This window comes from Ruditapes philippinarum, unplaced genomic scaffold, assembly GCF_026571515.1.
Source record: "Ruditapes philippinarum isolate M1 unplaced genomic scaffold, ASM2657151v2 ctg3495_1_1_1_1, whole genome shotgun sequence".
Lineage (NCBI taxonomy): Eukaryota > Metazoa > Mollusca > Bivalvia > Venerida > Veneridae > Ruditapes > Ruditapes philippinarum.
In genome coordinates, this window is record NW_026853797.1 from 202909 (window position 1) to 230644 (window position 27736).

The window sequence follows — 27736 nt, forward strand, 5'->3', positions numbered from 1 at the left end:
GATTGTTACAAATGAATATTTTCACGATCACCGCAAACACATGTTTCAATTTATTTTTGTAAATAGTTTTCTATTTTTTCAATCAGATTGATATCATCTAGAATTGTCTATAGATGCATTATTAGTTGCCAAAGAATATGAGCCAGTTAAAATCAAGGTAACTTTAAAAATATAAAAGTTTAATCATTTCATGTATTGGTACAGTACTCGGATGTGAACACAAGTTATCTTGAATTATGTGTGACCTTTATTTCTGTGATTTTCATTGGGTTTTGCAGGAAATATCTTTTTACTCTTTGTAAAAGGCATTTTAACAAATTAATACGTCCCAGGGCATTATTACGGGGAAGTCAAAGACCAGGCCCGCGAAGCGGGTCCGGGCTTTAGCTTGCCCGGCTATAGACTACATGTGAATATTTAAAAGAAAATCAAATAAAAAACATTTTAAAAAATATATAGAATTCTATACCTATCAATAAAATTTTCAGTGTCAGTTCTAGTAGGGCGCCGCCATTTACAATGTATGTCAATAGGCGGGGTATTCCGATAACGGAACAAATCTCAACTTTTCGGATTAGTAATAATCGTCGAGTGTTCCGAGTGAAAACGGAAGTGGTGTATGTAATATCGAATGACACCTTTAAAACGGAAAGAATGAAAGGATTTTTTAAGGACTTCCCCGTTCATAGGCTTTGCCTAATTTCATATTATCGTTGACCATATATATATATATATTTAATCGGAGCCCAGAATCATCCTACAGGTATCCCACATTACATAGCTGTATTGGCGCCAGAGTGTTAAAAGATAAATATAACCCTTTCAAAATGGCCGTCCTGGAAAGATAATTAAATTTAACTCAAGAAAGTGAATAGCGTCATGTGTGCTAGAGGTGCAACGATACCTTTCGATGCATCGAAAACCGGTTTTATGAGCGCTGATTCGATTCCCGATACCAACTGTAACATTTTCGATTCGATTCCCCATCCAAAAATAAACATGGAAAAAAGTAAGAGTTTTAGTCTTTCCCTTCGCGCTTTATCACATTACATACGATTGGCCAGTTAAAACTCGGTCATCCAATCAGTGGGAGCGTAATGTTTTATTTTCGGCAAACAAGTCAAAATGGCTACCAACATCAATGTTGATAAAATAAAATTAAAAAATCCTACTAAAAAATTAAAATCAAAGGTTTGGGAACACTTTGGGTTTCGGGAAGGCCAGGACACGGATAAAGCTACTTGCAAAATATGCTTTACGGACGTGTCATATCCAAAGTCCGGCAGTAAGTCTAATTTAATGCAACATATGAAACGAAAACAAGATGTGGACTTGTTTGGTAAGCATGACATGCCTAGTTCAAGTTCAGCAAAAAGGTCTGTTTGTAACTTATCTGCTGATCAGTTGAAATTGACATATTATGGGAATTATAAACAGAAAATATGAATATCAGTTCTGACAACCTTGTGAAACTTTGTTCATTGTGAAACTTTGTTCATTATTATTTACTTTACAATTTACATACTTTGTTAAAATTCCTAGTCAGCAGAAGGTATCTGTGATAGTCATGTTACTGAGATTAATGATTATTTGCCTGATTAAAATTATTTTCCAAATAGACAAGAGCTTTTTATTCTCATAAACACAATTATTAAGTCAAAAAAGTTTATATAATAGTTATATTACAACAGAAAATCAAAGCACTAGGTTGAAGGCCACTCACTTTTGGAGCAGACAAGCAGAATTATATACCAAAGATAAATTAGTAATCAGAAAATTAGTCGAAAAAATCGAATCGGAGTGTCTAAAATCGAAATCGAATCGAACATTTAGTGTATCGTTGCAGCCCTAATGTGTGCCAGTACTACTTGCCAAAAGTTCTAGCCGAACATGAAACGCTTACAACACAGCATTTTTGTGTCGCCCGACATATAGGGATCACTTCTCCATTGTCTGTCTGTCTGTCCGTCTGTCTGTCTGTCCGCTCTCACAGGAGAGTAATTATGTGGCTAGAGGGACAATAGGTAACTGTTCTTTCTCTTTGATGTCATTCATTCCGTAATGCTTTTATGTGGCTATTTTCTTTTGTGTGGCTAAAAAGAACAATAGAGAGAACAATAGAGTAGCCACATAATTACTGTCCTGTGAGAACCTCCGTCTGTCTGTCACAAAACTTGTCCGGACTACTCCTCATAAACTACTGGTGCAATTTCATCCAAACTTTACAGGAATGATCATTTCCAAGTCTAGTTGTGCATATTTTCAGCATTTTACGGTTCAATGATTTTTATCAGAGTTATGGCCCTTTAATATTTTTTATTTTTAAAGTTTGTCCGGACTACTTCTCTTATAGTTATACCACTAATGCAATTTCAATGAAACTTTACAGGATTGATCTGTAGCTCAAGTCCTTGCGCATATTGCACGGGTTTTCCAGTTGAATGATGTTTGGCCGATTTATGGCTCTTTGATAAAAAAGGTGTTTTTTTCTGTGTGTTGCCAGATACACAAAAGCTTGTCCGGACTACTCCTCATAAACTACTGGTGCAATTTTATCCAAACTTTACAGGAATGATCAGTATCAAGTCTAGTTGTGCATATTGTCAGCATTTTCCGGTTCAATGATTTTTATACGCCCGTTTGAAAAACGGGACGTATTATGGGAACGCCCCTGGCGGGCGGGCGGGCGGGCGGGCGGGCGGCGTCCAATTTTGTCCGGAGCATATCTCCTACATGTATGGAGGGATTTTAATGAAACTTCATAGAAATGTTCACCACTATGAGGAGCAGTGTCGCGCACATGAACCAGGTCAAAGGTCAAGGTCACACTTAGAGCTCATTGAAAAATGCTTGTCCGGAGCAAAACTTCCACATGTATAGAGGGATTTCAATATTACTTGGCACATATGTTCACCATTGTGAGACGGAGTGTCGCGTGCAAGATTCAGGTCCTTGCGACCAAGGTCAAGGTCACACATAGAGGTCAAAGTTCAGATAAAAATATGAAGATGTGTATATGGACCATTTAGTCATCATTTATTGAGGGATTGTAACACAAATGGTCATTATCAAGACTATGGCTGTGAGACATATAATTTAGGTCAATATATACAAGGTCAAGGTCACTAAAGATGATGAAATATCCAGATTTTGTAAATAGAATTTAATCAAAGGGAGACAACAAAGTTATTACTTTGTTCATAAATGACTTACACAATTACTCCCCTTGATCTATTTTCATTTTCAATTCTAAAATAGAATTTAATCAAAGGGCATGAAATAATCCTCTTTCTTGGACTTGAGTATGTTCTAAAGAATGTAACATTTATTTACACATGTTTCATTCATTGGTCAAGATTCTTAACTGTGATAACTATGGTGTTCTGTAGACTTGGTATTTGTTCATAAAGATCATACAGTAATTACCTTATCAAATGTAAATACTTTCTCATAGAAATTTAATTATATTTTAATTTTCAAGTAAATATCAGTTCAGCTCATTCAAAGATTAAGAATTGTAATGAAATGTATTTCCCTAGAATAAAATCTTAAATCAGAATTTTTTAGTTATTAAATTACATGTACTTTTTATACGCCCGTTTAAAAAAAGATGAAAATATAAAGATGTGTATAGGGACGATTTAATCATCATTTATTGAGGGATTGTAACACAAATGGTCATTATAATGACTACGGCTGTGACACATGTACTTTAGGTCAATATATGCAAGGTCAAGGTCACTAAAGATGGTGAAATATCCAGATTTTGTCTGGAGCATATCTCCTACATGTATGGAAGAATTTTTATAATACTTTATGGAAATGTTCACCTCCATGCATGATCCAGGTCTCCAGGTCAAAGGTCAAGGTCACACTTAGAGCTCATTGAAAAACGCTTGTCCGGAGCAAAACTTCTACATTCATAGGGGGTTTTCAATATAACTTGGCACAAATGTTCACCATTGTGAGGCTGAGTGTCGCATGCAAAATTCAGATCCCTGCGACCAAAGTCAAGGTTACACATAGAGGTCAAAGTTCAGATAAAAATTTGAAGATGGTTATAGGGACCATTTAGTCATCATTTATTGATGGATTGTAGCACAAATGGTAACTATCATGACTACAGGTGTTACACATTTAATTTAGGTTAATATTTGCAAGGTCAAGGTCACTGGAGATGATTAAATATCCAGATGTTGTCCGGAGCATATTTTCTACATGCATGGAGGAATTTTAATGTTACTTTTATAGAATTGTTCACCACCATGAGACGTAGTGCCCTGCACTTAAACCAAGTCTCTAGGTCAAAGGTGAAGGTCACAGTTAGAGCTCATAGAAAAACACTTGTCTGGAGCAAAACTTCTACATGCATAGAGGGATTTCAATATAATTTGGCACAAATGTTCATCATTTTGAGGCTGAGTGCCGTGCATAAAATTCAGGTCCCTGCGACCAAGGTCAAGGTCACACATTCTGTGCATATCTTCCCTATTGATTTGTTTTAAGGTTCATTTAACAACACAGTGCCAAGAATAAAAACTTGCTTGCTAGATAACACTTATCCATAATGCCCCCATCTCCATCTAAAGCTTTTTCGTAAACGGGCGTATTTTGTGACTATGGCACCCTTGTTGTCAGAGTTATGACCCTTTAATAATTTTTATTTTTAAAGTTTGTCCGGACTACTTTTCTTAGACCACTAATGCAATTTCAATGAAACTTTACAGGATTGATCTGTAGCTCAAGTCCTTGCGCATATTGCAAGGGTTTTTCGGTTGAATGATGTTTGGCCGAGTTATGGCCCTTTGATAAACAGGTGTTTTTTTCTGTGGTTTGCCAGATACACAAAAGCTTGTCCGGACTACTTTTCATAAACTACTGGTGCAATTTTATCCAAACTTTACAGGAATGATCAGTACCAATTCTAGTTGTGCACTGTCCGTCTGTCTGTCCGTCTGTCACAAAACTTGTCCCAACATGAAATTGGCCATCATGAGGCGACACATGTGGTCACTGATCGCTCTTGTAAATAAATAAAAATTAACGCGCTAACTCACAGTTTTACAGCATTATTGATAAGAATTTAGACAAAGCCAATGAACTGAGAAAATAATATTTCATTTTTTATTTTACATTTTTTGTAATAGTTCATTTTTTATTTTATATTTTTCGTTTTAAAGGTTTCATTCGGTATTTCATGTGCCGCTTCCGTTTTCACTTTGAATACCTCGAAGATTATTATTAAGCCGAAAAGTTGCCATTGTTCTGTTATCAGAATACCCCGCCTTTTATCATTTTGTTAAATTAAAAAATGAAAACTAGATATGACACTGAAAATTTCACTGATAGGCAAGGCCCCCACGGTTATACGCTTAAACGGATTTGTTTCGATTTTCATTTGTAAATGTTGAGAAAATTTTTTTTGTTTAAAAAGAAAATGCCGTTTTCTTACAAAAAAATCTAGTTATTACTTTGTCCATGAAAAATTTTTTAGCTCACCCGTCAAAGTGACAGGTGATTTTGTATCGCTTTTCGTCCCGGGGTCCGTCCGGGGTCCGTAAAATTTTTTTTTAAACGCATTCCTCATAAACGCTGAGCCAAAATTTTCCAAAATTCCGGAATTTCTTTGGTGGTCATTAAAATTTGGGTTTAAGAAATTTTTTTCCAGCAGAATCTGGTGCCTGGCAACCAAAAAAAAAATTAATATCTTTTTAAAACATAAGAGCTGGTTAGTATTTTTCATGAAACTCTTTATGAGTGTTACAAGTTTGTTAAAAAAAAACCCCGGTAAAAAAGGGCCCTGCCCAGGGGGTCATTTAAATTTTTTTATAGCATATAGTAAAAGCTTAAAAATCTTCTTTTAAAGACCCAAAGAGCTAGAGCTAAGATATTTAGCATGAAACATGTTCTAATGGGTGTCTACCAAGTTTGTTCAAATAAAAGCCCTGGGGTCAAAAATTGGCCCCGCCCGGGGGGGTCATTGATTTTCCCTATTTGCATATAGTAAAAACTTAAAAAAATCTTCTTTTAAAGAACTCAAAGAGCTATGGCTAAGTTATTGAGCATCAAACATGTTCTAATATGTGTCTACCAAGTTTGTTCAAATAAAGCCCTGGGGTCAAAATTGGCCCCGCCCCAGGGGGTCATTGATTTTCCCTATATTGCATATAGTAAAAACTTAAAAAATCTTCTTTTAAAGAACCAAAAGAGTTAGAGCTAAGATATTTAGCATGAAACATGTTCTAATAAGTGTCTACCAAGTTTGTTTCCAATAAAAGCCTGGGGTCAAAATTGGCCCCCCCGGGGGGTCATTGATTTTCCCTATATGCATATAGTAAAAACTTAAAAAAATCTTCTTTTAAAGAACCAAAAGAGCTAGAGCTAAGATATTTAGCATCAAACATGTTCTAATGGGTGTCTACCAAGTTTGTTCAAATAAAAGCCCTGGGGTCAATATTGGCCCCCGCCCCGGGGGTCATTGATTTCCCTATATGCATATAGTAAAAACTTAAAAAAATCTTCTTTTAAAGAACTCAAAGAGCTATGGCTAAAATATTCAGCATCAAACATGTTCTAATAGGTGTCTACCAAGTTTGTTCAAATAAAAGCCCTGGGGTCAAAATTGGCCCCGCCCTGGGGGGTCATTGATTTTCCCTATATGCATATAGTAAAAACTTAAAAAATCTTCTTTTAAAGAACTCAAAGAGCTATGGCTAAGATATTTAGCATCAAACATGTTCTAATAGGTGTCTACCAAGTTTGTTCAAATTAAAGCCCTGGGGTCAAAATTGGCACCGCCCCGGGGGTCATTGATTTTCCTTATATGTCAGGGGTTTTTTTTACTAACAAATTGACACCGATAGTCGGCGTCTTCCCCTCGGTAAATAGCCAAGTTTTTTCCCCCAAAAAAATCTATTTTCCTTTAAATTGGATCAGATTTAATAATTACATGGTTTAAAATATTATTTTTCTTCATTTTATGCAGGATAAACCACCAATTGTTGTCCAAAATAACCAAAAACATTGCAGGAAACTGCAAGTACTGTCTCAACAGGTCTCAACATGGAGGCAGCCATTTTTTTTCTTGGCTATATCCCGTACTGAACGGTACTATTTCTGGAAATCAGTTGCTATCAAAATATTGTCATTTTCTTGGTTATTTTTAGTAAAGTAATATATTTTGTACTTCTTATTATGAAAATGACTTATATGGAGCCAAAGTGTGTCACAGATACACTATTATACCTATACTGTATTAACTTTCATATAAAAATAGAAGTATAAAAACCATTCACCACCATACATATTAAGAAAATATGTTATACTGCAAAGAATATTTTGCATGATGAAAAAGTTTTTAAGGGGAAAAAGATATAGTTGTAACTCTCTACTATGTAGTTAAGTATATAGTATAAATAACGTCATAATAAAGTTTCCCCAAATTGACTTTTTTCGTATATTTTTCCCCTCCCTACCAGCGTCCAGCGTCTTCCCCTTTTCCTAAAAAAAACCCCTGTATGTGTATAGCAAAAACTTAAAAAATCTTCTTTGAAAAAACCCAAATAGCTAGAGTTAAGATATTGAGCATCAAACATCTTTTAGTGAGTGTCTACAAAGTTTGTTCAAATAAAAGACCTGGGGTCAAAATTGGCCCCGCCCCGGGGGTCATTGATTTTCTTTATATGTGTATAGCAAAAACTTAAAATCTTCTTTGAAAAAACCCAAATAGCTAGAGTTTAGATATTAAGCAAGAAACATCTTCTAGTAAGTGTCTACCAAGTTTGTTCAAATAACAGCCCTGGGGTCAAAACTGGCCCGGCCCCAGGGGTGTCATTGTTTTTAACTATATGTGTATAGTAAAAACTTTTAAAAAATCTTCTTTTAAAAAGCCCAATGAGCTAGAGCTTAGATGTTTAGCATGAAACATCTTCTTATGGGTGTCTACCAAGTTTGTGCAAATAAAAGCCCTTGGGTTAAATTGGCCCGGCAACGTTGGGTGTGGGGGTTGGTGGGGGGGGGCCTATATACAGGTGAGCGACCTCAGGGCCATCATGGCCCTCTTGTATCAATTCTTATTGATTTATTCTCAGTAAAAAATATATCATTGACTAAAATATCATCTTGTTATGTAACTAAAAATAATTTAGACAATTGACAAATGCTTCTGATTTTTTTTTTAATGCCAGATTTCTGGATTTATGAGTATTAACTGTACATGTCATGTACATGTATATTAAACAAAAATAGGAGAGTGAACATACTTAGGCAGTTGGGGACTCTGAAAAATATATTTACTTAGGATTCCATCTTAGTGTTTTGGGTTTTTTATTGTATCAGAAAAATCTTTTAGTTTGCCTTCATTATTTTACTTTTAAGCTAGCCTATATATACAGAAAATATATGTTAGCCACATGTGACTCATGTAAACATGTTACCACGTAATGCTTGAGACTGTATTGCTAGTGGCTAGCCACTTCTTTAACTCTTATAGGATATAAAAATTGATGAAATCTTTACATTTCAGTTTTGCAGTGAAAAGCAAATTTGAAGCATTTTACACCGGTGGAAAAATCCAGGTAATGATTTGAATGAATAACTTTTCAAAAATGAAAAAATAAAATTGCATCTATTGCTTTTACTTGTATATTTGATATGAAAAACAAATCAAAAGCTTCTTCACTGTTTCGCCAAGAACAAGATTTGTAAGTTTTAATCATAGTCATTGTACATGTTATGATATGGCCTAGAGATATTTATGTTGTGAAAAGAAACTCTGAGATATATTACGGTAATTAGTAAAGAACTAAATTTAAAGAATTTTTTATGCTCCCCGAAAAATTTCGGGGGAGCATATAGTCGGCGCCTTGTCCGTCTGTCCGTCCGTCCGTCTGTCCGACCGTTGTCTTGTCCGGAGCATAACTTGAAAACCCTTGGAGATAATTTGTTGAAACTTCATACAGTGGTAGAGGGCATCGAGGGGGAGTGCAGTGTCAAAGAACCATAACTCTATTTTGCCCGGTTTTTGAATTATCTCCCCTTATAGAAAAATCTTGTCCGGGGCATAACTCTAAAACTATAAGAGATATCAACATGAAACTTTGTAGGTGAATAGATCTCAATGGGTAGATGTGCAGTACATAAGAACAATAACTCTTTTCATCCTAATTTTGGAGTTATTGCCCTTTGTTAATTTTAATACTTTGAACTTTGTCCGGAACATAACTTGAAAACCCTTGGAGATAATTTGTTGAAACTTCATACAGTGGTAGAGGGCATTGAGGGGGGGTGCAGTGTCAAAGAACCATAACTCTATTTTGCCTGGTTTTTGAATTATCTCCCCTTATAGAAAAATCTTGTCCGGGGCATAACTCTAAAACTATAAGAGATATCAACATGAAACTTTGTAGGTGAATAGATCTCAATGCGTAGATGTGCAATGCATAAGAACAATAACTCTTTTTGTCCTAATTTTGGAGTTATTGCCCTTTGTTTATTTTAATACTTTGAACTTGAACTTTGTCCGGAACATAACTTGAAAACCCTTGGAGATAATTTGTTGAAACTTCATACAGTGGTAGAGGGCATCAAGGGGGAGTGCAGTGTCAAAGAACCATAACTCTATTTTGCCTGGTTTTTGAATTATCTCCCCTTATAGAAAAATCTTGTCCGGGGCATAACTCTAAAACTATAAGAGATATCAACATGAACATTGTAGGTAGATAGATCTCATTGAGTAGAGGTGCAGTGCAAAAGAACCATAACTCTGTTAAGCCTTATTTTTGAATAATCTCCCCTTTTAGAAAAATCTTATCCAGGACATAGCTGTAAAACTATAAGAGATATCAACATGAAACTTTGTAGGTAGATAAATCTCAATGGGTAGATGTGCAGTGCACAAGAATCATAACTCTACCTTGCCTAATTCTGGAGTTATTGCCCTTTGTTTATTTTTACTTTTTGAATTGTCCAGGACATAACTCGGAAATCATAAGAGATATCATCAAGAAACTTTGTAAGTTGATAGATCACATTGATTAGAAGTGCAGTGCAAAGAACTGTAACTCGGCCTTGCCTAATTTTAGAATTATTGCACTTTGAACTTTTTCCACGGACATAACTCTGAAACTTCAAGAGGTGTACTTTCCTGTGTCCAAAACCTATTCGGGGAGCATCACCCGGCTCAAACCGGGCTCTTGTTTATAATTAATATCATTATAATTATAATTTATATATTTGCATAAGTAATAGTGCTTGTATTGTTTTAAGTAAAAATTCAATTCAAACTAATCTACAGATATCGTCAGATGGAGGGTATATGTTTTGTGGGTGTGGTAACAGGATTAATGTCCTAGATGTTGAAACAGGCAAAGTTCATGTGACCATTGGTCAGGATGAAGATGAAGAAATTACAAGTTTTTGTTTAAGTCCAAATGATCAGGTCAGTATAATTAGTCACTTTGAGCATCTTTGCTAAAATTGCATATCTATATCAGTTTAGATTTGTTATCCTGGACTGTAGTATGATGAATCTTTGAGCATCTGTGGCAATAAATACATTCCCATGCAACCAGTGAAAGGCCAGGCTAGCCAGTATTAAAGTTCAATCAAGGCTCACATTTTTATGTTTTGAAAGCAATTACCTACATAATGTCCATTTTGAGATGATAAGTAGCCTTAAACTTGGAAAATGCAATATTGAAGTACCTATCAAGCTATTGGAATAATTTGCTTAAAGAGCTTTAAACAGTCAATCGCTACAGGGACTTGAAAATTATTTTTGTATGAAAGCTATCTAGCAACATAGAATTTACATCAGTGGTTCTACTAAACTGCAGCATTTTGGATAAAATAGTTCATTGAGGTGCACCCAAGGTCTTGCTGTACTAGAAAAGTTGGTATTTTGTCACGTGGGCTTTAAAATGTTGATATGACTGAAAAGACAAACCAAACTGGGATACACAATACATTAGAGGTGTAACGATTCATCTATGCATCGATATATCGCGATCTGCCCTGTCTTCGATGTATGCATCGTAATGAATTTATAAATTCCAATATATCAGGATGCAATACATATTTCACCACCCGATTCATCGATATAGCGGGAAAGTATCGCAATACACTAATAGTTATGGTATAATGAAAAATACCTTTAATCCTTTAGTAAAAAGTAAAAATCGTTAAGTAATAAGTAATGTAAATTGTTGAAAGATCAAAACTTGAAAATAAGTTATAATAACAAGTTGTAGAATTTATTGTTTGTTATTGTAAAAGTTTTATATAACATTCGTTAATATTATGCTGTGAACAAATGACCAAGTTTTTTATATAGATAAAGTCTGAAAGTCTGTATTGTGATACGTATTGCATCGAAACATAAAAATCGCAATATGCATCGGATTTTATCAAAGTATGCAATACATATCGTGAATCGCATCGTTTGGAAATGCAAGTATCGTGATATGTATCGTGACAGAAAAAAATGGCGATGCACAGCCCTACAATACATGTATATCACATCACCTCCTCCGTGGTCGAGTGGTTAGAGTCGATGACTTCTAATCCAGTTACCTCTCTGGGGTGGGTTCGATCCCCGGGAGATGCTTTGGTAGTTTAGCGCGGAGCAATATAGTCTAGTACTGGTGTAACTCTCCAGGAACGATGGTTAGGAAACTACCCGCCTATATGACTGAAATACTGTTGGGAAAAGGCATAAAATCAAACAAACAAACAAATTATGTATATCTCAATTACTTTATTATACATGTACAAACTATTTCAAATTTCAGTATGTTGTTATAGCAACTCAGCAGTTATTGTTACGACAATGGGACTGGAAAGCTCAGAAACTTGTGAGGACATGGAAGGTAAGTGTCCATAACTTTCTGACCATGATTTGTGATTTAGAGAAAAGTGCCTCTGACATTTTGAGAGAAAATAAACATTGGATTTAGGTATTTTCATAGCCTTACATGAATGTAGTGTATATTTCTTTCAATAATTCAAGTATTTTAGAGCAGCAACTGGCAGTAGACAGATTTCTTTTCAATGATTACAATTGAGTGGAATTAACAAATGAATTAAAATTGGTTTTAAATTTTTTTTCAGGCTATACATTTTGCACCTATAGTATCAATGGCATTTGATTGTACATCAACATTGTTGGCTACTGGTAGTGCAGACTCTACCATTAAATTATGGGATGTGGAAAAACAGTACTGTACCCACAATCTACGGGGACATCAGGGCATTATCAGGTATTTAAACCTATAGCTTTTCTGTGTTTTATGTAGAAAACACTTTAAAGTGTATTTTTCAATAACCGAAAATGACGATCAACCTCAGTCTTATAAGGTCAAGGTTTGCAGACAGGTCAAAGGATTATTGTTTAATTTGAGCTGACTGGAAAATTGTTAAAACGGCAACTGATGGTATACATGTATCTCTAACATAAAAGCTTGAGTTGCAAGGATAAAGTCAGATCTGTGATACATTCTATTAAGCAATACATGTATTCAAATTATTTTAAAGAAATTACATGAGGTTTATTTATAAGTTGTACCAGAAGTAGCACTAGTTAAAGTTATAGTCAGTCTTCACAACTAGGTAATGGAAGAGATGATCAGTATTATTTTTCGATTGAATGTACATATCAGATCATCATTATACCCCCGCACAACAAAGTTGTAAGGGGGGTATACTGGAATCAGCTTGTCCGTCCGGCTGTCCGTCCGTCCGGCCGTCCGTCCGTCGGTTTTTTCTTGTCCGCCCAATAACTTAAGATTCCTTTGACCCACAGTCTTAATATTTGGCATGGAGGTTAGTCATGATTAGTAGATGACCCCTATTGATTTTGAGGTTACTAGGTCAAAGGTCAAGGTCACAGGGGCCTTGACTTCAAAAAGCTTGTCCGCCCAATAACTTAAGATTCCTTTGACCTACAGTCGTCATATTTGGCATGGAGGTTAGTCATGATTAGTAGATGACCCCTATTGATTTTGAGGTCACTAGGTCAAAGGTCAAGGTCACAGGGGCCTTGACTTCAAAAAAGCTTGTCCCCCCAATAACTTCAGATTCCTTTGACTTACAGTCGTCATATTTGGCATGGAGGTTAGTCATGATTAGTAGATGACCCCTTTTGATTTTGAGGTCACCAGGTCAAAGGTCAAGGTCACAGGGGCCTTGACTTCAAAAAGCTTGTCCGCCCAATAACTTCAGATTCCTTTGACCTACAGTCGTCATATTTGGAATGGAGGTTAGTCATGATTAGTAGATGACTCCTATTGATTTTGAGGTCACCAGGTCAAAGGTCAAGGTTACAGGGGCCTTGACTACAAAAAGCTTGTCCACCCAATAATTTAAGATTCCTTTGACCCACAGTCTTCATATTTGGCATGGAGGTTAGTCATGATTAGTAGATGACCCCTATTGACTTTGAGGTCACCAGGTCAAAGGTCAAGGTCACAAGGGCCTTGACTTCAAAAAGCTTGTCTGTCCAATAACTTAAGATTCCTTTGACCCACAGTCTTCATATTTGGCATGGAGGTTAGTCATGATTAATAGATGACCCCTATTGACTTTGAGGTCACCAGGTCAAAGGTCAAGGTCACAGGGGCCTTGACTTCAAAAAGCTTGTCTGCCCTATAACTTAAGATTCCTTTGACCCACAGTCTTCATATTTGGTATGGAGGTTAGTCATGATTAGTAGATGACCCCTATTGATTTTGAGGTCACCAGGTCAAAGGTCAAGGTCACAGGGACTTTGACTTCAAAAAGTTTGTCTGCCAAATAACTTTAGATTCCTTTGACCCACAGTCTTCATATTTGACATGGATGTTGATCATGATTAGTAGATGACCCCTTTTGATTTTGAGGTCACTGGATCAAAGGTCAAGGTCAAATGGACTTTGACTTCAAAAAGTTTGTCCACCCATTAACTTAAGATGCCTTTGATCCACAGTCTTCATATTTGGTATGGATGTTGATCATGACTATAATGTGACCCCTTTTGATTTTGAGGTCACTGGGTCAAAGGTCAAGGTCACAGGGACCTTGACAAAAAAAGCTTTTCTTCTCAATTGCTAAAGAATGTCCTGTCCGCAATGTATTGATTTTGACATTTTCACATTTGAAGCATGTAGAATACATAACTTAGCAATGCACTGGCATAGTAACCTCAGATTTGGCAGGGAGGTTGTCCTTGAGCTCTAAATGGCCACTGTTGATTCTGACAAAGTGGTATGCGGGGGTATTCACGCCATGATAGTGGCAGTTCTAGTTTTTTTAAAAAAATATTTAGAAGTGATAATGATACAGTAGGCTCCTTTATACGACAAATATATTATGATGATGTTGAAGTAAATTAACCCTTATATTATATTGACTATTGTTATTTGTATGTTCTTTTCTTAGTGTTGTTGCCTTCCATCCGGATATTTCACGCTTGCTGCTGTATACTGCTGGTGAAGACTACAAAATACGAGTATGGGACTTGAATACTAGTAAATGTTTAGCAGAAGTGGCGGCACATTACAGTCTTGTTACAAGTGTTGATTTCTCTGCTGACGGTTCAAGTATATACACGTATGTGTTACTGGTTTTATTTTCTGTTAGGTTTTACATAACACTTAAAAAGATACAGTAAGGACTTAACTGTTTGTATCATACTGGAGATGTAGTGTTGACATCAGCTTTTGCGCAACATTTGGTTAAGATCCTGCAGGCACAATACTTTTCTTTAAATCTACCATAGATATTCACTTAAAACTAAACACCTTAAGGTTATGGCTTTTGGTCACCTACCAAGACCCATGATTCTACAAGATACAATTCTACATTATTACCCAGGGATCGAAAATTCTTTTCAGAGCCACTCGTCCAGGCTTCAAATTTCTACTTGTCCTGCCTGCTTTGCTACTAGTCCTGCATTTTTGCCTCGATTATAAATATAAACTTCTCCGATGCAATAGTACCTCGCGGATGCAAATAAACCGCTAAAACTTCTAATAATCATTTTCTTTCGACAAGTGGAATTTTCAAACCCTGTTACTTTTTGTTAAGTAAGGTCCTGGCTTAAAAAAAGCATTTCATATGATTTCAAAATTAAGCATTTCTGTAAAAATGTTTTTTGTTCTCCACAAATAGGACTGGTAGAGATGGGGTGGTGAGGATATTGGACACAAATACGCTAACAATCAAGAAAACTATACCAGTGTTTGAGGTAAATGGTTAGAAAATAATATGATAAAAGCTTTAGACCTATTTGAACCATTCTTGTATCTGTGTTTTTAGAATAATTGTTCAAATGAAAAAAAAATAGTATGAAAGCCTTTAATAACTGATATTTGGCAGAGATAATAAGGAAAATTTTAACATTAAAACATTCAAATTTTTTTAAAGATTATAAAAAAGCACTGTCTTATAAAAAGCTTGTTATGTCTTAATTTTGAGTTAGTTTGAGAAAATCAACATATTTGTAGGACGTAATTTTCAACATTTGATACAGGAATTTTTACAGTTCCGTCAAAAGGTCTCCTTTTATACAATAAAAATCACTATCTGTTCTTGACAGCTTGTGGTCTTTTTCAGAGGTTTGACTTTTAGCATACAAAAATAGACACTCAACCTTGCAATTCATTTTATGCATTGTAATAATAAATATTTTATTGTTTGGATAAAAAAATAAAAAAAACATTTTGATGTATAATTAGGTCATTGAGTCAGTGGTGCTTCTTCCAGAGAATGTAGAATATCCAGCCATTAATGTAGATGGTGAAAGTATATATTTCATAACAGCTGGTAATAAAGGTATGTACATGTTGTAAGGAGAGTATAGTTATAAAGATCATAGAGATGCGAGTTTTCCCTTAGACATTTGTTTACCGATCAAAGATCTGGCGATATGCAGTATGTCGTATCCTAGGGAAAAGTATAAGTCATCCCTTACTTATGATAAGAGTGTGGAGATGTTTGTAATTTACATATGGTTAAGGAAATACTGGTCCAGTATCCATAGAAACTTGTTTGATATTAATTGCCCATTGATATATATTTAAAGAAAGGTTGTGAACTTAATATAAATGTGTAGGTCTTTCTATATATTGTACTGTGTTCTATTGCTGTTCTATTGATGGTTTATGCCAGAAACTGATGTTAAACCCAAAAGCATTAGAGAGTCTGGCTATACAAATTTTAATGTGATCATATGACATCAGACACACTTGTTTACTTTCTGCTGTTGTCCATAAACTTATACAGAATTGTGATACTTGTGTGCTCTGAAAAACATCCAAGGGCATCCATGGCCAAGTGGTTAAGGTTGTCAACTTCAAACAACTTGCCCCTTGCCATTGTTGGTTTGATTCCCAACAGGGACTTTAGATTTTTTCATGTGAGGAAGCAGTCCTGCTAGCTTATGGAATGTCGTTGGTTCTACTCAGGTGCCTGATCATGCTTAAGATAATGCACAAAGGAGCTACTGACTCTTTTCCACCAGTAAGGCTATAGAAACAGTTTAAGATTAGTCTACAAACTAAATGATATAATGCTTTCCATAATGTGATAAAAAGTATATTCAAGAGATATTATAATGATTATGATTTTGTTATTGATAATTTTCTCAGGTAATTTACGACTTTGGAATTCTGATTCTGGAAAATGTGTGTTCACGACTGATGTTGTCAATGCCACAAATCAGATCACTGTCGACAGCTCCGACTCGTCTAAAACCGACAGCGATAGTCAGAATATTGTACAGATGATTTATAACAAACAGAAGAATAATGTTACCGTGGTAACGTTTGACCAGAACATTTCTATATTAGGACTGGAAAAGCTCAGGTTACAGAAACAGGTAAGAAATTGTAAAATGCTTTCATTAAAAGAAATTAAGAATTGATAAAAAAAGTCGTACTTTTCTTCCTTTATAGCACACGATTTTGCATGATTAATACTTTGTTGAACACATAAACATATCCTCAGCTCTCTTGAAACATAATCTCAACCTCTTGAGTCCATTTGTCTGTCTATATGTGAAATAAAAAAATATATATTTACATTAGTTAGAATTAATAGGCGTGCATAAATTTTGTTTTAATTCCTCCAAAGGACAGTACAGTTATTTCATGTGAAGAAGCTACTTTGCAAGCTTTTTAAAATTCAATACTCAGGTACTCAATACCTCTTTGCGCAGTGGCCAGATGTCTACACTTCAAAAATTAAAGCTGAAATGTTGATCATTGCCTTAAGACTGTTACTCAAGTCAGTTTGACTTTAAACAACAAGAAATTAACAGAATTTTATACGTTTTGTAGTTTGCAGGAAACAATGACGAGATATTGGATGTGAAGTATTTTGGCGAGGATGAAAAGTTCGCTGTAGTTGCCACCAATAGTATGCATATTAAAGTGTTCCAGTTGTCAAACTTTGATTGTGAGATTCTGTACGGACACACGGACATTGTCATGTGTCTTGATGTGGTACACAAGTCGGATATGTTTATCACTGGTGCCAAGGTTAGACTTAAGTTAAAATATATAAGTAGATTGATGGATGGGTGCAAAACGGACATAACTCCTTCATTATGTAATATGAGTTACAGCTGTTTTGCACCAAACCCTGAAATATTTCAAACCTTAGAATGATGTCATAAGTAAATGAAGTCATATACATGCTGTTGTAACTTAATTGCTGTTGCCAGTCGGCTGAAAAAGCATGTATTTATGTAATTTAGGAAGATGATTTAATTCATTTTGGATCATTTCATTAATGTATGAGTGTATGTATTCATTATTTAATTGGTTAAAGACAGTGTAGTTTCTGACATAAGTATTACAAATTCTGTACAAATGTTAAAATGGTATTGTGGATATAAGTATAATGACTTGTTAATTCATCTTCAGTTGAATGACGGTTTAAATTTTGCAACGACAGTTTAGATTTTGAAAAAATGTAAATAATTACACTCTATAGCTTGTTCAAATATCAGTTTGAGCGTGAAGACTGCTTGACATCATTGCCAAAACATTTATACTTACCTATTCTCAAGTTTAGGACTGCAAATCATAAGTTCCTTGTTGAAACTGGCCATTGGTCTAATATCCCATATGTTAATCGAAAGTACCTACTATGCCAAAATGACTTAGGTGATGAGTTCCATTATTTGATGGTTTGTAATTATTTCACTCCTGCATTAATGTCAGTAATATATTTTCTTTGTTTAGGACAATACTGTAAGGGTGTGGAAAATTAACCCAGCTGTGAAGCAGGTTTCTTGTTTGGCCATAGGTCAAGGTCATACACATGCTGTGGGTGCCATTGCAATGTCAAAGTAAGTTAGAAGGCTATGATAATTTCTAAATCTTAAAATATATATGCTGTAATGCATGATTAAATTTAAAATGCCCTGTGTTGAAGGTAGCAGTAGTAAAGTTTGTATGGCATAAGTCTGTCAAGCAATGGCTCATATGTTCAAATCATTCTCCATTTGCAACCATGTTTCTGTATATAACATCAGAATTAGTTAAAAATCTTTTCTTTGTATTCATGCTGAAGCAAATGAAGTAAATTTAGATGTTTTGTTTGTCTAAGTTCCTTGACTTGTCTAGTACAGTATTTAGTTTTTCAGTTTCATTTATCAGTGCAGCTCATTTTCTGTCAGTTGCTTGATTTTGCCAATTCTTATAGATATGAGGAATATTTCTTTTGAAATTGATCTTGTGACATTTTGACAAATTATTTATTGACAGGGTAAAACCAAAGTTTTTTGTGAGTGGTAGTGAAGACTGTACCTTGAAATTATGGCTGATGTCAGATGTCCTTGACCCTTCCGTAACCAAGGAGATGCATGCAGCTGTCACTGAGAAAGCCCATGACAAGACAATTTGTTCTGTTGTTGTTGCTCCAAATGATAAGTTTATTGCCTCGGGTTCTATGGATAAAACTGCCAAAGTAAATTTATCTTTATGCCTTAAATTGATAAATTGTATGAGTGCATGGGGCATTTTGTTTCTGTCTGATTTGTTTGTTTGTTCCCTGCAGATAATCATAAATTAAAGATATACTATGCTCATCTTTGGGTAAAATATTTTTATTTTAGGAATGCATTGAAATCCATGAAATTCTTACTGAATATGTTTAATTTGAATAAAAGAATGAATAAACTATGAATTGGAAGCTGCATTCTGTATTACAGGTCAAGTAAAGTTGATCTCTTAAAAAAACTGCCAGTTCGACACTATATATTCATATTGAGTCCACCTATAGTGTGTAGATTTCAAAACATAACATATCTACTTTAAATGAAGTCGAAACATGTTTATTTTATACATATAAAGAGGCTGTATAGCAATTATCAATATTTTCAAAAATCAAATTTGAGCATAGTATATCTTTAAACTTTAGCCGTGACATCTTCATTTCTTAAAGCTAGTGCTTTTATATTTTTGGATGGACCACATATTGATATGACCATAACCTTATAGCCCAAGGGCTTTATTTTGACTTATTGAAATATGACCATAACCTTATAGGTAAATTATTTTAAATTTAGATTCAGAATTTTTTTTGTATGACAAAATTTCTCCATTACAATTTATCTTGGACAATGAGTCTAAAGTTCATTTGTCACTCTTGATTTTGAAAGTGTGGGATAAGTTGTTGGTCACTTGTGGAGAAATTTGTAGTGAGTTATCAAGGAAAGCCTGTTAGGTGGATCAACCTTCTGAAATATGAACAAAAAATAAAAAATCACTAAAAAAAACTTTACAAATAAGCAAAACAGTGTATTGCAAAGAAATAATGACAAGGTTGCCATGCCTTTAAGCACTTGTGATCCCAATTTATTTATTCACAAGTAACTATATACTTATAAATTTCAGGAATAAAAATTACCATATCTGCTAGTGATAACAATGTTCTTTTTACAGTTATGGAAGGCCAGTGACCTGTCATTAATTGGTGTGATGAGGGGACACAGGAAAGGTATTTGGTGTGTACAGTTCTCACCAGTCGATCAGGTTAGAAACATGTTTTACTTTGTGTCGAGAATTACATTTACTACGAGTTTTGATGTATTAGTGTTTGTAAATAAAATTTGTGAAGTTTTTATTGTTTATACAAACAATTTATTTCTTAAAACATATCGAGAAACAAATCTTTTGAAAGGAAGATTAAAGACATTGGTACTTGAAATCACAATAAAACAGATTGACTTGTTTAAAAAAAAAACCAAGAAAGAGACTTAAAGTGACCTTATGCCCATTTAAGGGTATATAGTGAGTGGAACAGGCGAATATCAAAATCAGTTTTCGTTTTGCAATAATTCCTTTTAATTTAATAGTTTACTTCCCATAAACAATAAATAATGCACAGATCCAAATAAAATTGTTGTAAATATCCATTAGAATTTTCCTCTAACGCTCAGTTTATAAAAAGAGTGGGGCAGTCTTTTTTAGTCTTTTTATATTTTAGGCAGATTTATTATGTTATCCTGAACGTTTTCTAATATCAACTGTTGGTCAAACACCATTTTAACAGTCAATCTTTTGAAATATAAAGTCAATTCAGCTCAACTTGACTATGAAAATATGAGCATAATGTCACTTTAATGCAGAAATTAGGTTTAAGAACTTCAGATATTCATCAACAAGTTTATTTTCTACAGATATTAGCTACTTCATCTGGAGATGGGACAGTGAAATTATGGTCACTTTCAGATTTCTCTTGTGTCAGGGTAAGAATTTGATAGTCTTATTTCAAGAGATTTCATCAAGAGTTCAAGTAATCAAAACAGTGCATAGTTAGTAGTTATAGTTGTATTAGTTTAACTGGGGAAACTTTGTGATCTTGATACAGAAGTTGATGTGTCAACCTGTAACAGTGAACTGTCTTTGGCTTAAATGACTTTTGGAATTTAAAGTCACACTTATCCACAAGTTTGAGTGGCAGGTGACTTGAAGTAAAGAAAAAAATTAAACACTTGGCTACAGATACCCTATAGTTTTGATCTACAGTACATAAAAAGAACTGTGACCAATTTCATAAATTATATAAACCATTGCATTTTTACTAGGAAATTTACCTTTCAAAATTCACATCATCTTCACAGGCTATATCTCTATTGAAAATATTAACATACATGTTAAATTTCATTTTAAAGTTTTCTTGAAAGTAATTCAAATTCATAGAAAACTTTAACAGATTTTTAGAAAAAATGGAAATGGTTGCCTCTCTTATGGAATGGAAAATGGACAATATTATAACAGGTAGAAATGATTTGTTTGCTATATTTCAGACATTTGAAGGTCATGATTGTGCTGTTCTCAAAGTCACATTTGTTACCAGAGGGATGCAGTTATTGTCTAGGTATTGATAATTTTCAATGTCTTTGTTACGTATGCTGATCAGCTTTAAATTTTTATCTTGATATCTTCAAATTTAATAATTGTAATTGAAAGTTGCCACAAGAAAAGGAATCTAAACATGTTTATTTAAGAAATTTAGCATGTTATGGTTTATTTAGACCACTGGGGGTGACTATGAGGGTCATAATTTTTTATTGTGTATTACGTTACCAAGGTAACTGTATGATAATTCGTCTTCACGACAAGCCGGTTACACGGCTTTATCTTTTGTTTTCTTATTTGAGACAGATCTCCCCTTCAAGTGATATATAATTCATGCCTTTTTATCAATAATTCTCACGACAATAACTGCAGTGCACAAATTTTTTGGACAACTCTCATATAAATGACTAGACATGCTAACATAAGAATTGTATTACTTTCAGTGGCACAAATGGTTTAGTGAAACTATGGACCATTAAGAACAATGAATGTGTTAAAACTATGGATGAACATGATGATAAAGTATGGGCTATGGCTGTGAACGATGCTGGTGACAGTTTCATTACTGGTGGCGCAGACTCTAACCTTATCATTTGGAAGGTATTAATAGAAATTATTTTATATCTTATTAAGATATAGACAGACTTCAAGTGAATTTAGATATAATTTGCTTAGTGCAAAACACATTTGATCTACTGTCATATCCAGAATGAACTTATATTTTTTAAACATGATAGATATATTAATTGCATTGTTTTAATTCTTATAATAGGGAAACAATTAGCAGTAAGGTCCATGTCAGAACCATCAGTCTCTTTAATAGTGACAGCTGTGTGAATGATATAGATAATGATAAAATTGATGTCTAATTTTAGGATGTTACAGAAACAGAACAGAATGAGGTCCGTGAGAAACAAGAACAGTTCATCTTACAGTAAGTCATCTTTATGCTGTAATACATGGATTTCCTTAGCTTTGAATTCCAAATAGTCCATTCATAGTGTAAGGGATTTCAATATCAAAATACAAAAATTCAGCCACTGATAGTATAGAGAGCCTAATTATTTTTGCACAGACATGCAGGCTGGCATGGCACTACAGTGGTGGGAAAGGCTAATCTTTGTTGGTCCCAGCAGGTTATGGGGCTAAGGAAAGGAGTAGCTAAAACCTAACAATATTAAAGAAAAGAAAAAAAAACACACATATTACTTTTCATTCTAAGATTAGATAGTCTCTGTATAATAGAAAGAGTACTCTGGTATTATGGAAAAGTTTACAAGATATCAATCAGTTTGTTGATATTATAATTACGTAGTTTAATTATTTTTTGTAGTCAAACAAAAATTGTTATTTTACAGAGGTCAGGAGTTATCTAACTTGATTCAGCAAAAGAAATATTTGAAGGCAATTGGATTGGCTATTACTTTGGAACAACCATTTAGACTTCTAAATATTCTTAAAGGTTAGTTTATAAATTTTTAATGTTTAACGTTTGTTTTTGAAAAAGAAAAATTGAAAATGTATACTACGGTTGATAATGTCTAAATTTGAAAATGTATTCTACAGTTAATAATATTTTCCAAACTTGAAAAATGCCATTCTTTCTCGGAAGTGTGTGAACTAACTTTGTATCAATTAGAGTGCATGCAAAGGTTACTTTGTAAGGGGAAAAAAGATAAAAGTATGCCTATAGAACAACTTTTTCATATATCAATGAACTTTATATAGAAGTTATACATGTGACAATTCTTCAGGCTTTAACTTTGTATATTTTGGAAATGGATTTTGTTCAAGAGTGAACTGTTAATGATGACAAATCACTGCGCAAATTTGAAGCAAGTGCTATGTAGAGCCCTCAAACGAGTGACTCCTGGCACTTGCAATGTGAAATGTGATTCTGAAACCATTCCTGAAGCTCATATTAAAACCATTCCTGTTGCTTTTACTGAAATTTTTTGGAGCTTTTATTGAAATGCTTTTTAATCCGTAACTGAAACCATTACAAAAGCCTTCAGTGAACCCATTACTAAATTGGGAACAGTGCAGTCCAAGATCAGCCGGCACGTCCATGCTGCCTGGTCTGTACTGTTTGCTAATCAGTTAGTACTTATTTTGAAATTTTTGTTTAAAATGGTGAATGGTTTTGTTGAAGTTGAAAGGTGGACAAGTTCATTTAAGATATTTAGCTGGATAAGGGTTAACTAATCTTCTGTGTGGAAATATATAACAACAGTTTTTACAGAGGTTTACGTTACAGCTTATTAACATTTATCATTTTATAATGTTTTAGAAATACTGTCAGAAGAGGGAGGAAATGATAAGTTATTCAGTACACTTCAGAAACTCAGGATGGACCAGATTGGTAAGTTTTCATTTAAAGGTATTACCTTTGGTTATATATTATTGTTCGAGTCTGTCAAGGGAAAGTGATTAACATCATAGTCTTGGAATCTCTTGTAGTTCATTTCTTAGCTTAATCTTATTTATTGATTTGCATATTTGGTTGTGAAACAAGTTTTTGCGACTGACTTTATTCTCTTTTGTGCAAAAACTTGTTAAAAATGGCGTAAGAACTAGATACTAGTAATGAAACAAACAAACTAAATGTGTTAAATGACCTTTGATCTTTCTTTTCCCCTTCATTAGACGCATTGCTGAGATTTGCAGTGAAGTGGAACACTAATAGTAGGCACTGTCATGAGGCCCAGGTCATTATTTCATCCGTTCTGAAGACATATCCACCTAAACAGTTACATGAACTTGGAAACCTGAAGTCATCAGTGGAAGGATTACTACCCTATACAGGTAAACCTGCTCAATTTCTGTAATGAAATTACTATGCTTTTAATTTGGAACAGTCCATTAAAGGTTTTAAGGGTCGTCATCCTAATGAGAGATTTCAAAAAGGGGAAAGAAAATGAAAAGAATTGAGCTACCACCAATATACCAATGGTATAGAGACTGGTGGGAAGGCTTATCACTTTTGGTTCCAGCAGGTTACCTCCAGATTTGTGTAAATTTTGATGGAATATTTTTAGATTTTTCTTATTAGTAAGACTGTTGTCAAGTGTATACACTGTTTGTATATTGTACAAGTCACTTACTGTTCACAGGAATAACATACATTTATAACATATAAAAATTTACAGAAATTGTCCAGACCTAAAAATGTTTAAAAATTTGCAGAAGTTGACCTAAGTTCTATTTTCTCTCATATGCATCAACTTGATCAAGCATGCAAAATGTAATGCTTTTGAAATTAATTTTAAAAAAAATTAGTATTTTTGGGTTGATTTAAATTACCGGTATCAGATTTAAAAAAAAATCCAGTTAGAATCAAGTACATCTTGATTGTGTTTCTTTGACTGTATTTTATACAAGTTAATAAAAAATATATATATACAAATGTACATGTGTATCTTTTATTCCAGGGCGTCATTTTAACAGAATGTCTCGTCTTGTACAACAGTCAATGTTCTTGGAGTATACATGGCAGTGTATGAAAGGCATTAGCTCTCTACAGTAAGTGTTATATATTTATCACTCTTTATACCACCCTATCAATAGATATATTAGATCAGATACACATTTTCAAATTTGTGACAGGGCATTTTCTTTTGTGTTTTATGAACATATCTTACATTTCCAATGGCACTTTTCTCTCATACCTTAAAAGTTAGATTATGCCAATCCAAGTGTCAGTGGTATGGTCAAAATAACTTTACATTTTGTCACAATTGTTTTTAATTTAATAATGTAATATTCTACTTCACACTTTTAATCAATGGCCCAAGTGACCCACAGAAAATTCTAAAAAAAATCCTTAATGAATTTGTTAGAAATGTTCAATACAAACAATAAGTTGGGGTGGGGAGTCTTATAATTATTTGAACAGTATTTTATCCCAATCTTTTTTCAATCATCATTTATTGGTCACTGACAATCATATTAGTTCATCTTTTGAAATATATAACCAATATAGCTAACTATATATGCCTATTGTAATGATAATTGTATAAAATGTAAAAGCTTTTCTGTTTAGACCACATGCTGAAGTAGAACCAATCAGTCAGGAAACTGCTAGAATTACAGAAGAAACTGTTGACCAAAGTGAAGAGAGTAGTTCGGAAAGTGAATCAGAACCGGTCATGGATAATGATACGGAAGCAAATGATAAAATCAGGAAAGGAAATCTACAAGATGATTCAGAAGCAAATGAATCCAGCAGCTCTGAGAGTGATAATGAAACTGTAAAAGAATCTTTAACACAAAAGAAGGGGAAAAAAGCCAGGAAGAAGAATACCAAAACACTGGGAAAAGACAAGTCAACAAAAGTTGATGAGATAAAATCAATGGAACTAAAAAGTTCAGAAAAAGGTAAATCACTGGATGAAAAAGTGGTATTACAAACTGAGGACTTATCTAATGAAGACTTATCTGACAATAGTGATGAATCAGATAATAGTGACTCTGGAAAGGAAAATGGTAGAGTTGCATTGAAAGGTAAAAAGTTAGATAAAACAAAAGCGAAGCTAGTAGGAATCAAAGGTAAAGATTTGGATTCAGAAACATCTGAGAGTGACTCAGACAGTGGTGAAGATGACACACTGTCAAGTGTTATGAGTGAAAAAGAAATGCTCAGATTAGCTCAGGTTAAATCAAGTGCTGGTAAAAGGTTGGAAAAGGGCAGCAGTTTAGAGGATTCAGATGACACTGATGATGATGAGTCTGATTCTGAAGTGGAATTTAAACCTGAATCTTCATCCGAGGCAGTTACGATGGATGTAGAAGAAGACGCAAGTGACAGGGGAGGTGTTAGTGAAGAAAATATCAAGAAAAACTTATTTGAAAGCTACATTAAGAAGAAAAAGAATAGGGGTTCAAAACAGGTAAGTAAAAAAAAAGGAAGAAAGGTTTACCCATGTAAAGTTTTAATTTGAAGTTTAATTGATACAAAGATCATAGTGATGAATGGAGCATGAACAATAGTTTCACAATCACATAAGTTTATGGAAATATCCCCAGCATTGACATTGAAATATTTTTTTTGTGAACAGGCTATCCAATTGGATAGCAGGTCAGTAGTTCTACTCTTAATACCTGTGTTTGTGAAAATTTGTAGGCAACCAAGGTCACATCCTTCATCTGTTATCTTCATGAAATACTTCATTTTGCAAATGAACAAACAAATTTAATATGTGATTTTACTTTACAGAATTTGGATGCTCAGGTTAGCAAAAAGACCGACACCAGAAGAGGTGGACAAAAAAGAAAAATTACTGATGATTACACAGTGATTAAGGATAAAACACCGAAAGTTATCGGCATGCAGTATTTTGTCGATAAGAAACCCGACAAGAATACACATCTTGTAGATGATAAAGAGAATAAGGTGTCGAGACCGCTAACAAGAAATCTAACAAAAGCAGCTAAATTAAAGAGTTTAAAAAAGCCCGGGAGAAGATGATAAAACTTCTTGATTTTAACATTATATTTGTAATAAAATACTGAATAAATCGTGTACATTTACTATTTGTTACTTGTTTTATAAATTAATGAAGTAAATGTGCATACATACTACATCATTCTAAAATTTCAATAGTTAAAAGGTTCGGGGTGCAAGTATTCTTGGATTTTGTTTTTTTAGTTCGATTGTGCAGGAAGATGTAAGCTTATACAGTTTCGAATCTGTTCCTGGATTCAACCATTACTGAGCAATGAATGTAGTTTCTTGCTGCCCCTTTTTGTGGATTTCTAGTATTAAAAAACTTCTTTTAATAAATCAGTTGCTCAGTCATTACCTTACATAAATAAAACATCCTGAAATGTTTCTCTCAATTGAAATTGGGTCACCAGATAGAGACCTTGTGGACAAAAGGTGAAATCATTTTTATGCCCTGGCTTGGGCATATATTAACATATAAATAAGGGAACAATAGGTAACAGTAAATTTCCTTTTGGTTGTTACGTAAGCTTGAGTGGCAACTTTTTCTCTTTACGTGGTTAAAAGAACAATAGGGAGCGGTGGTTAAGGTGTCTGCCTCTAAAGTTCTCAACCCAGGGATTATGGGTTCACGACCATGTTTCTTCATATGACACCAGTACTGGTTGGTTCCAGGAAGAGGACTCCAAAGTGATTAATATAAGTTGCAAGAACTTATTTCGCAATTGAGCTTAAATAAATGTTTAAACCAAAGGACAATGAATTAAAATCTAAAATTTGAGGACATCCATCCATCTGTCTGTACATTGTAAACCTAAACTGCCAAGTTAGATATAAATTGTATACTTGTAGTGTACCAATGCCCTCATACTACCCAAAAACATCAAGTTCATGATCTTGGAAAAATGCATTCTGAAATTAGGGTCACTGGTGCTAAAATAGATATTTC

The 27736-nt window shown here is 34.1% G+C and overlaps 1 protein-coding gene across 1 annotated transcript; it reads left to right on the forward strand.

The window, feature by feature from the left end:
* On the forward strand, window positions 1-26871 carry LOC132737922 (transducin beta-like protein 3). Its single transcript, XM_060725301.1, has 23 exons — window positions 1-157; window positions 8525-8576; window positions 10295-10438; window positions 11790-11867; window positions 12109-12257; window positions 14413-14583; window positions 15145-15220; window positions 15711-15807; window positions 16623-16852; window positions 17313-17513; window positions 18222-18328; window positions 18747-18948; window positions 19926-20015; window positions 20663-20731; window positions 21293-21363; window positions 21788-21944; window positions 22220-22278; window positions 22703-22806; window positions 23635-23706; window positions 23991-24149; window positions 24776-24866; window positions 25387-26233; window positions 26560-26871. Exons 1-23 carry the CDS (start codon window positions 138-140, stop codon window positions 26809-26811), a joined length of 3498 nt encoding a protein of 1165 aa, XP_060581284.1. The 5' UTR covers window positions 1-137; the 3' UTR covers window positions 26812-26871.
* The last annotated feature ends 865 nt before the right edge of the window (window positions 26872-27736 follow it).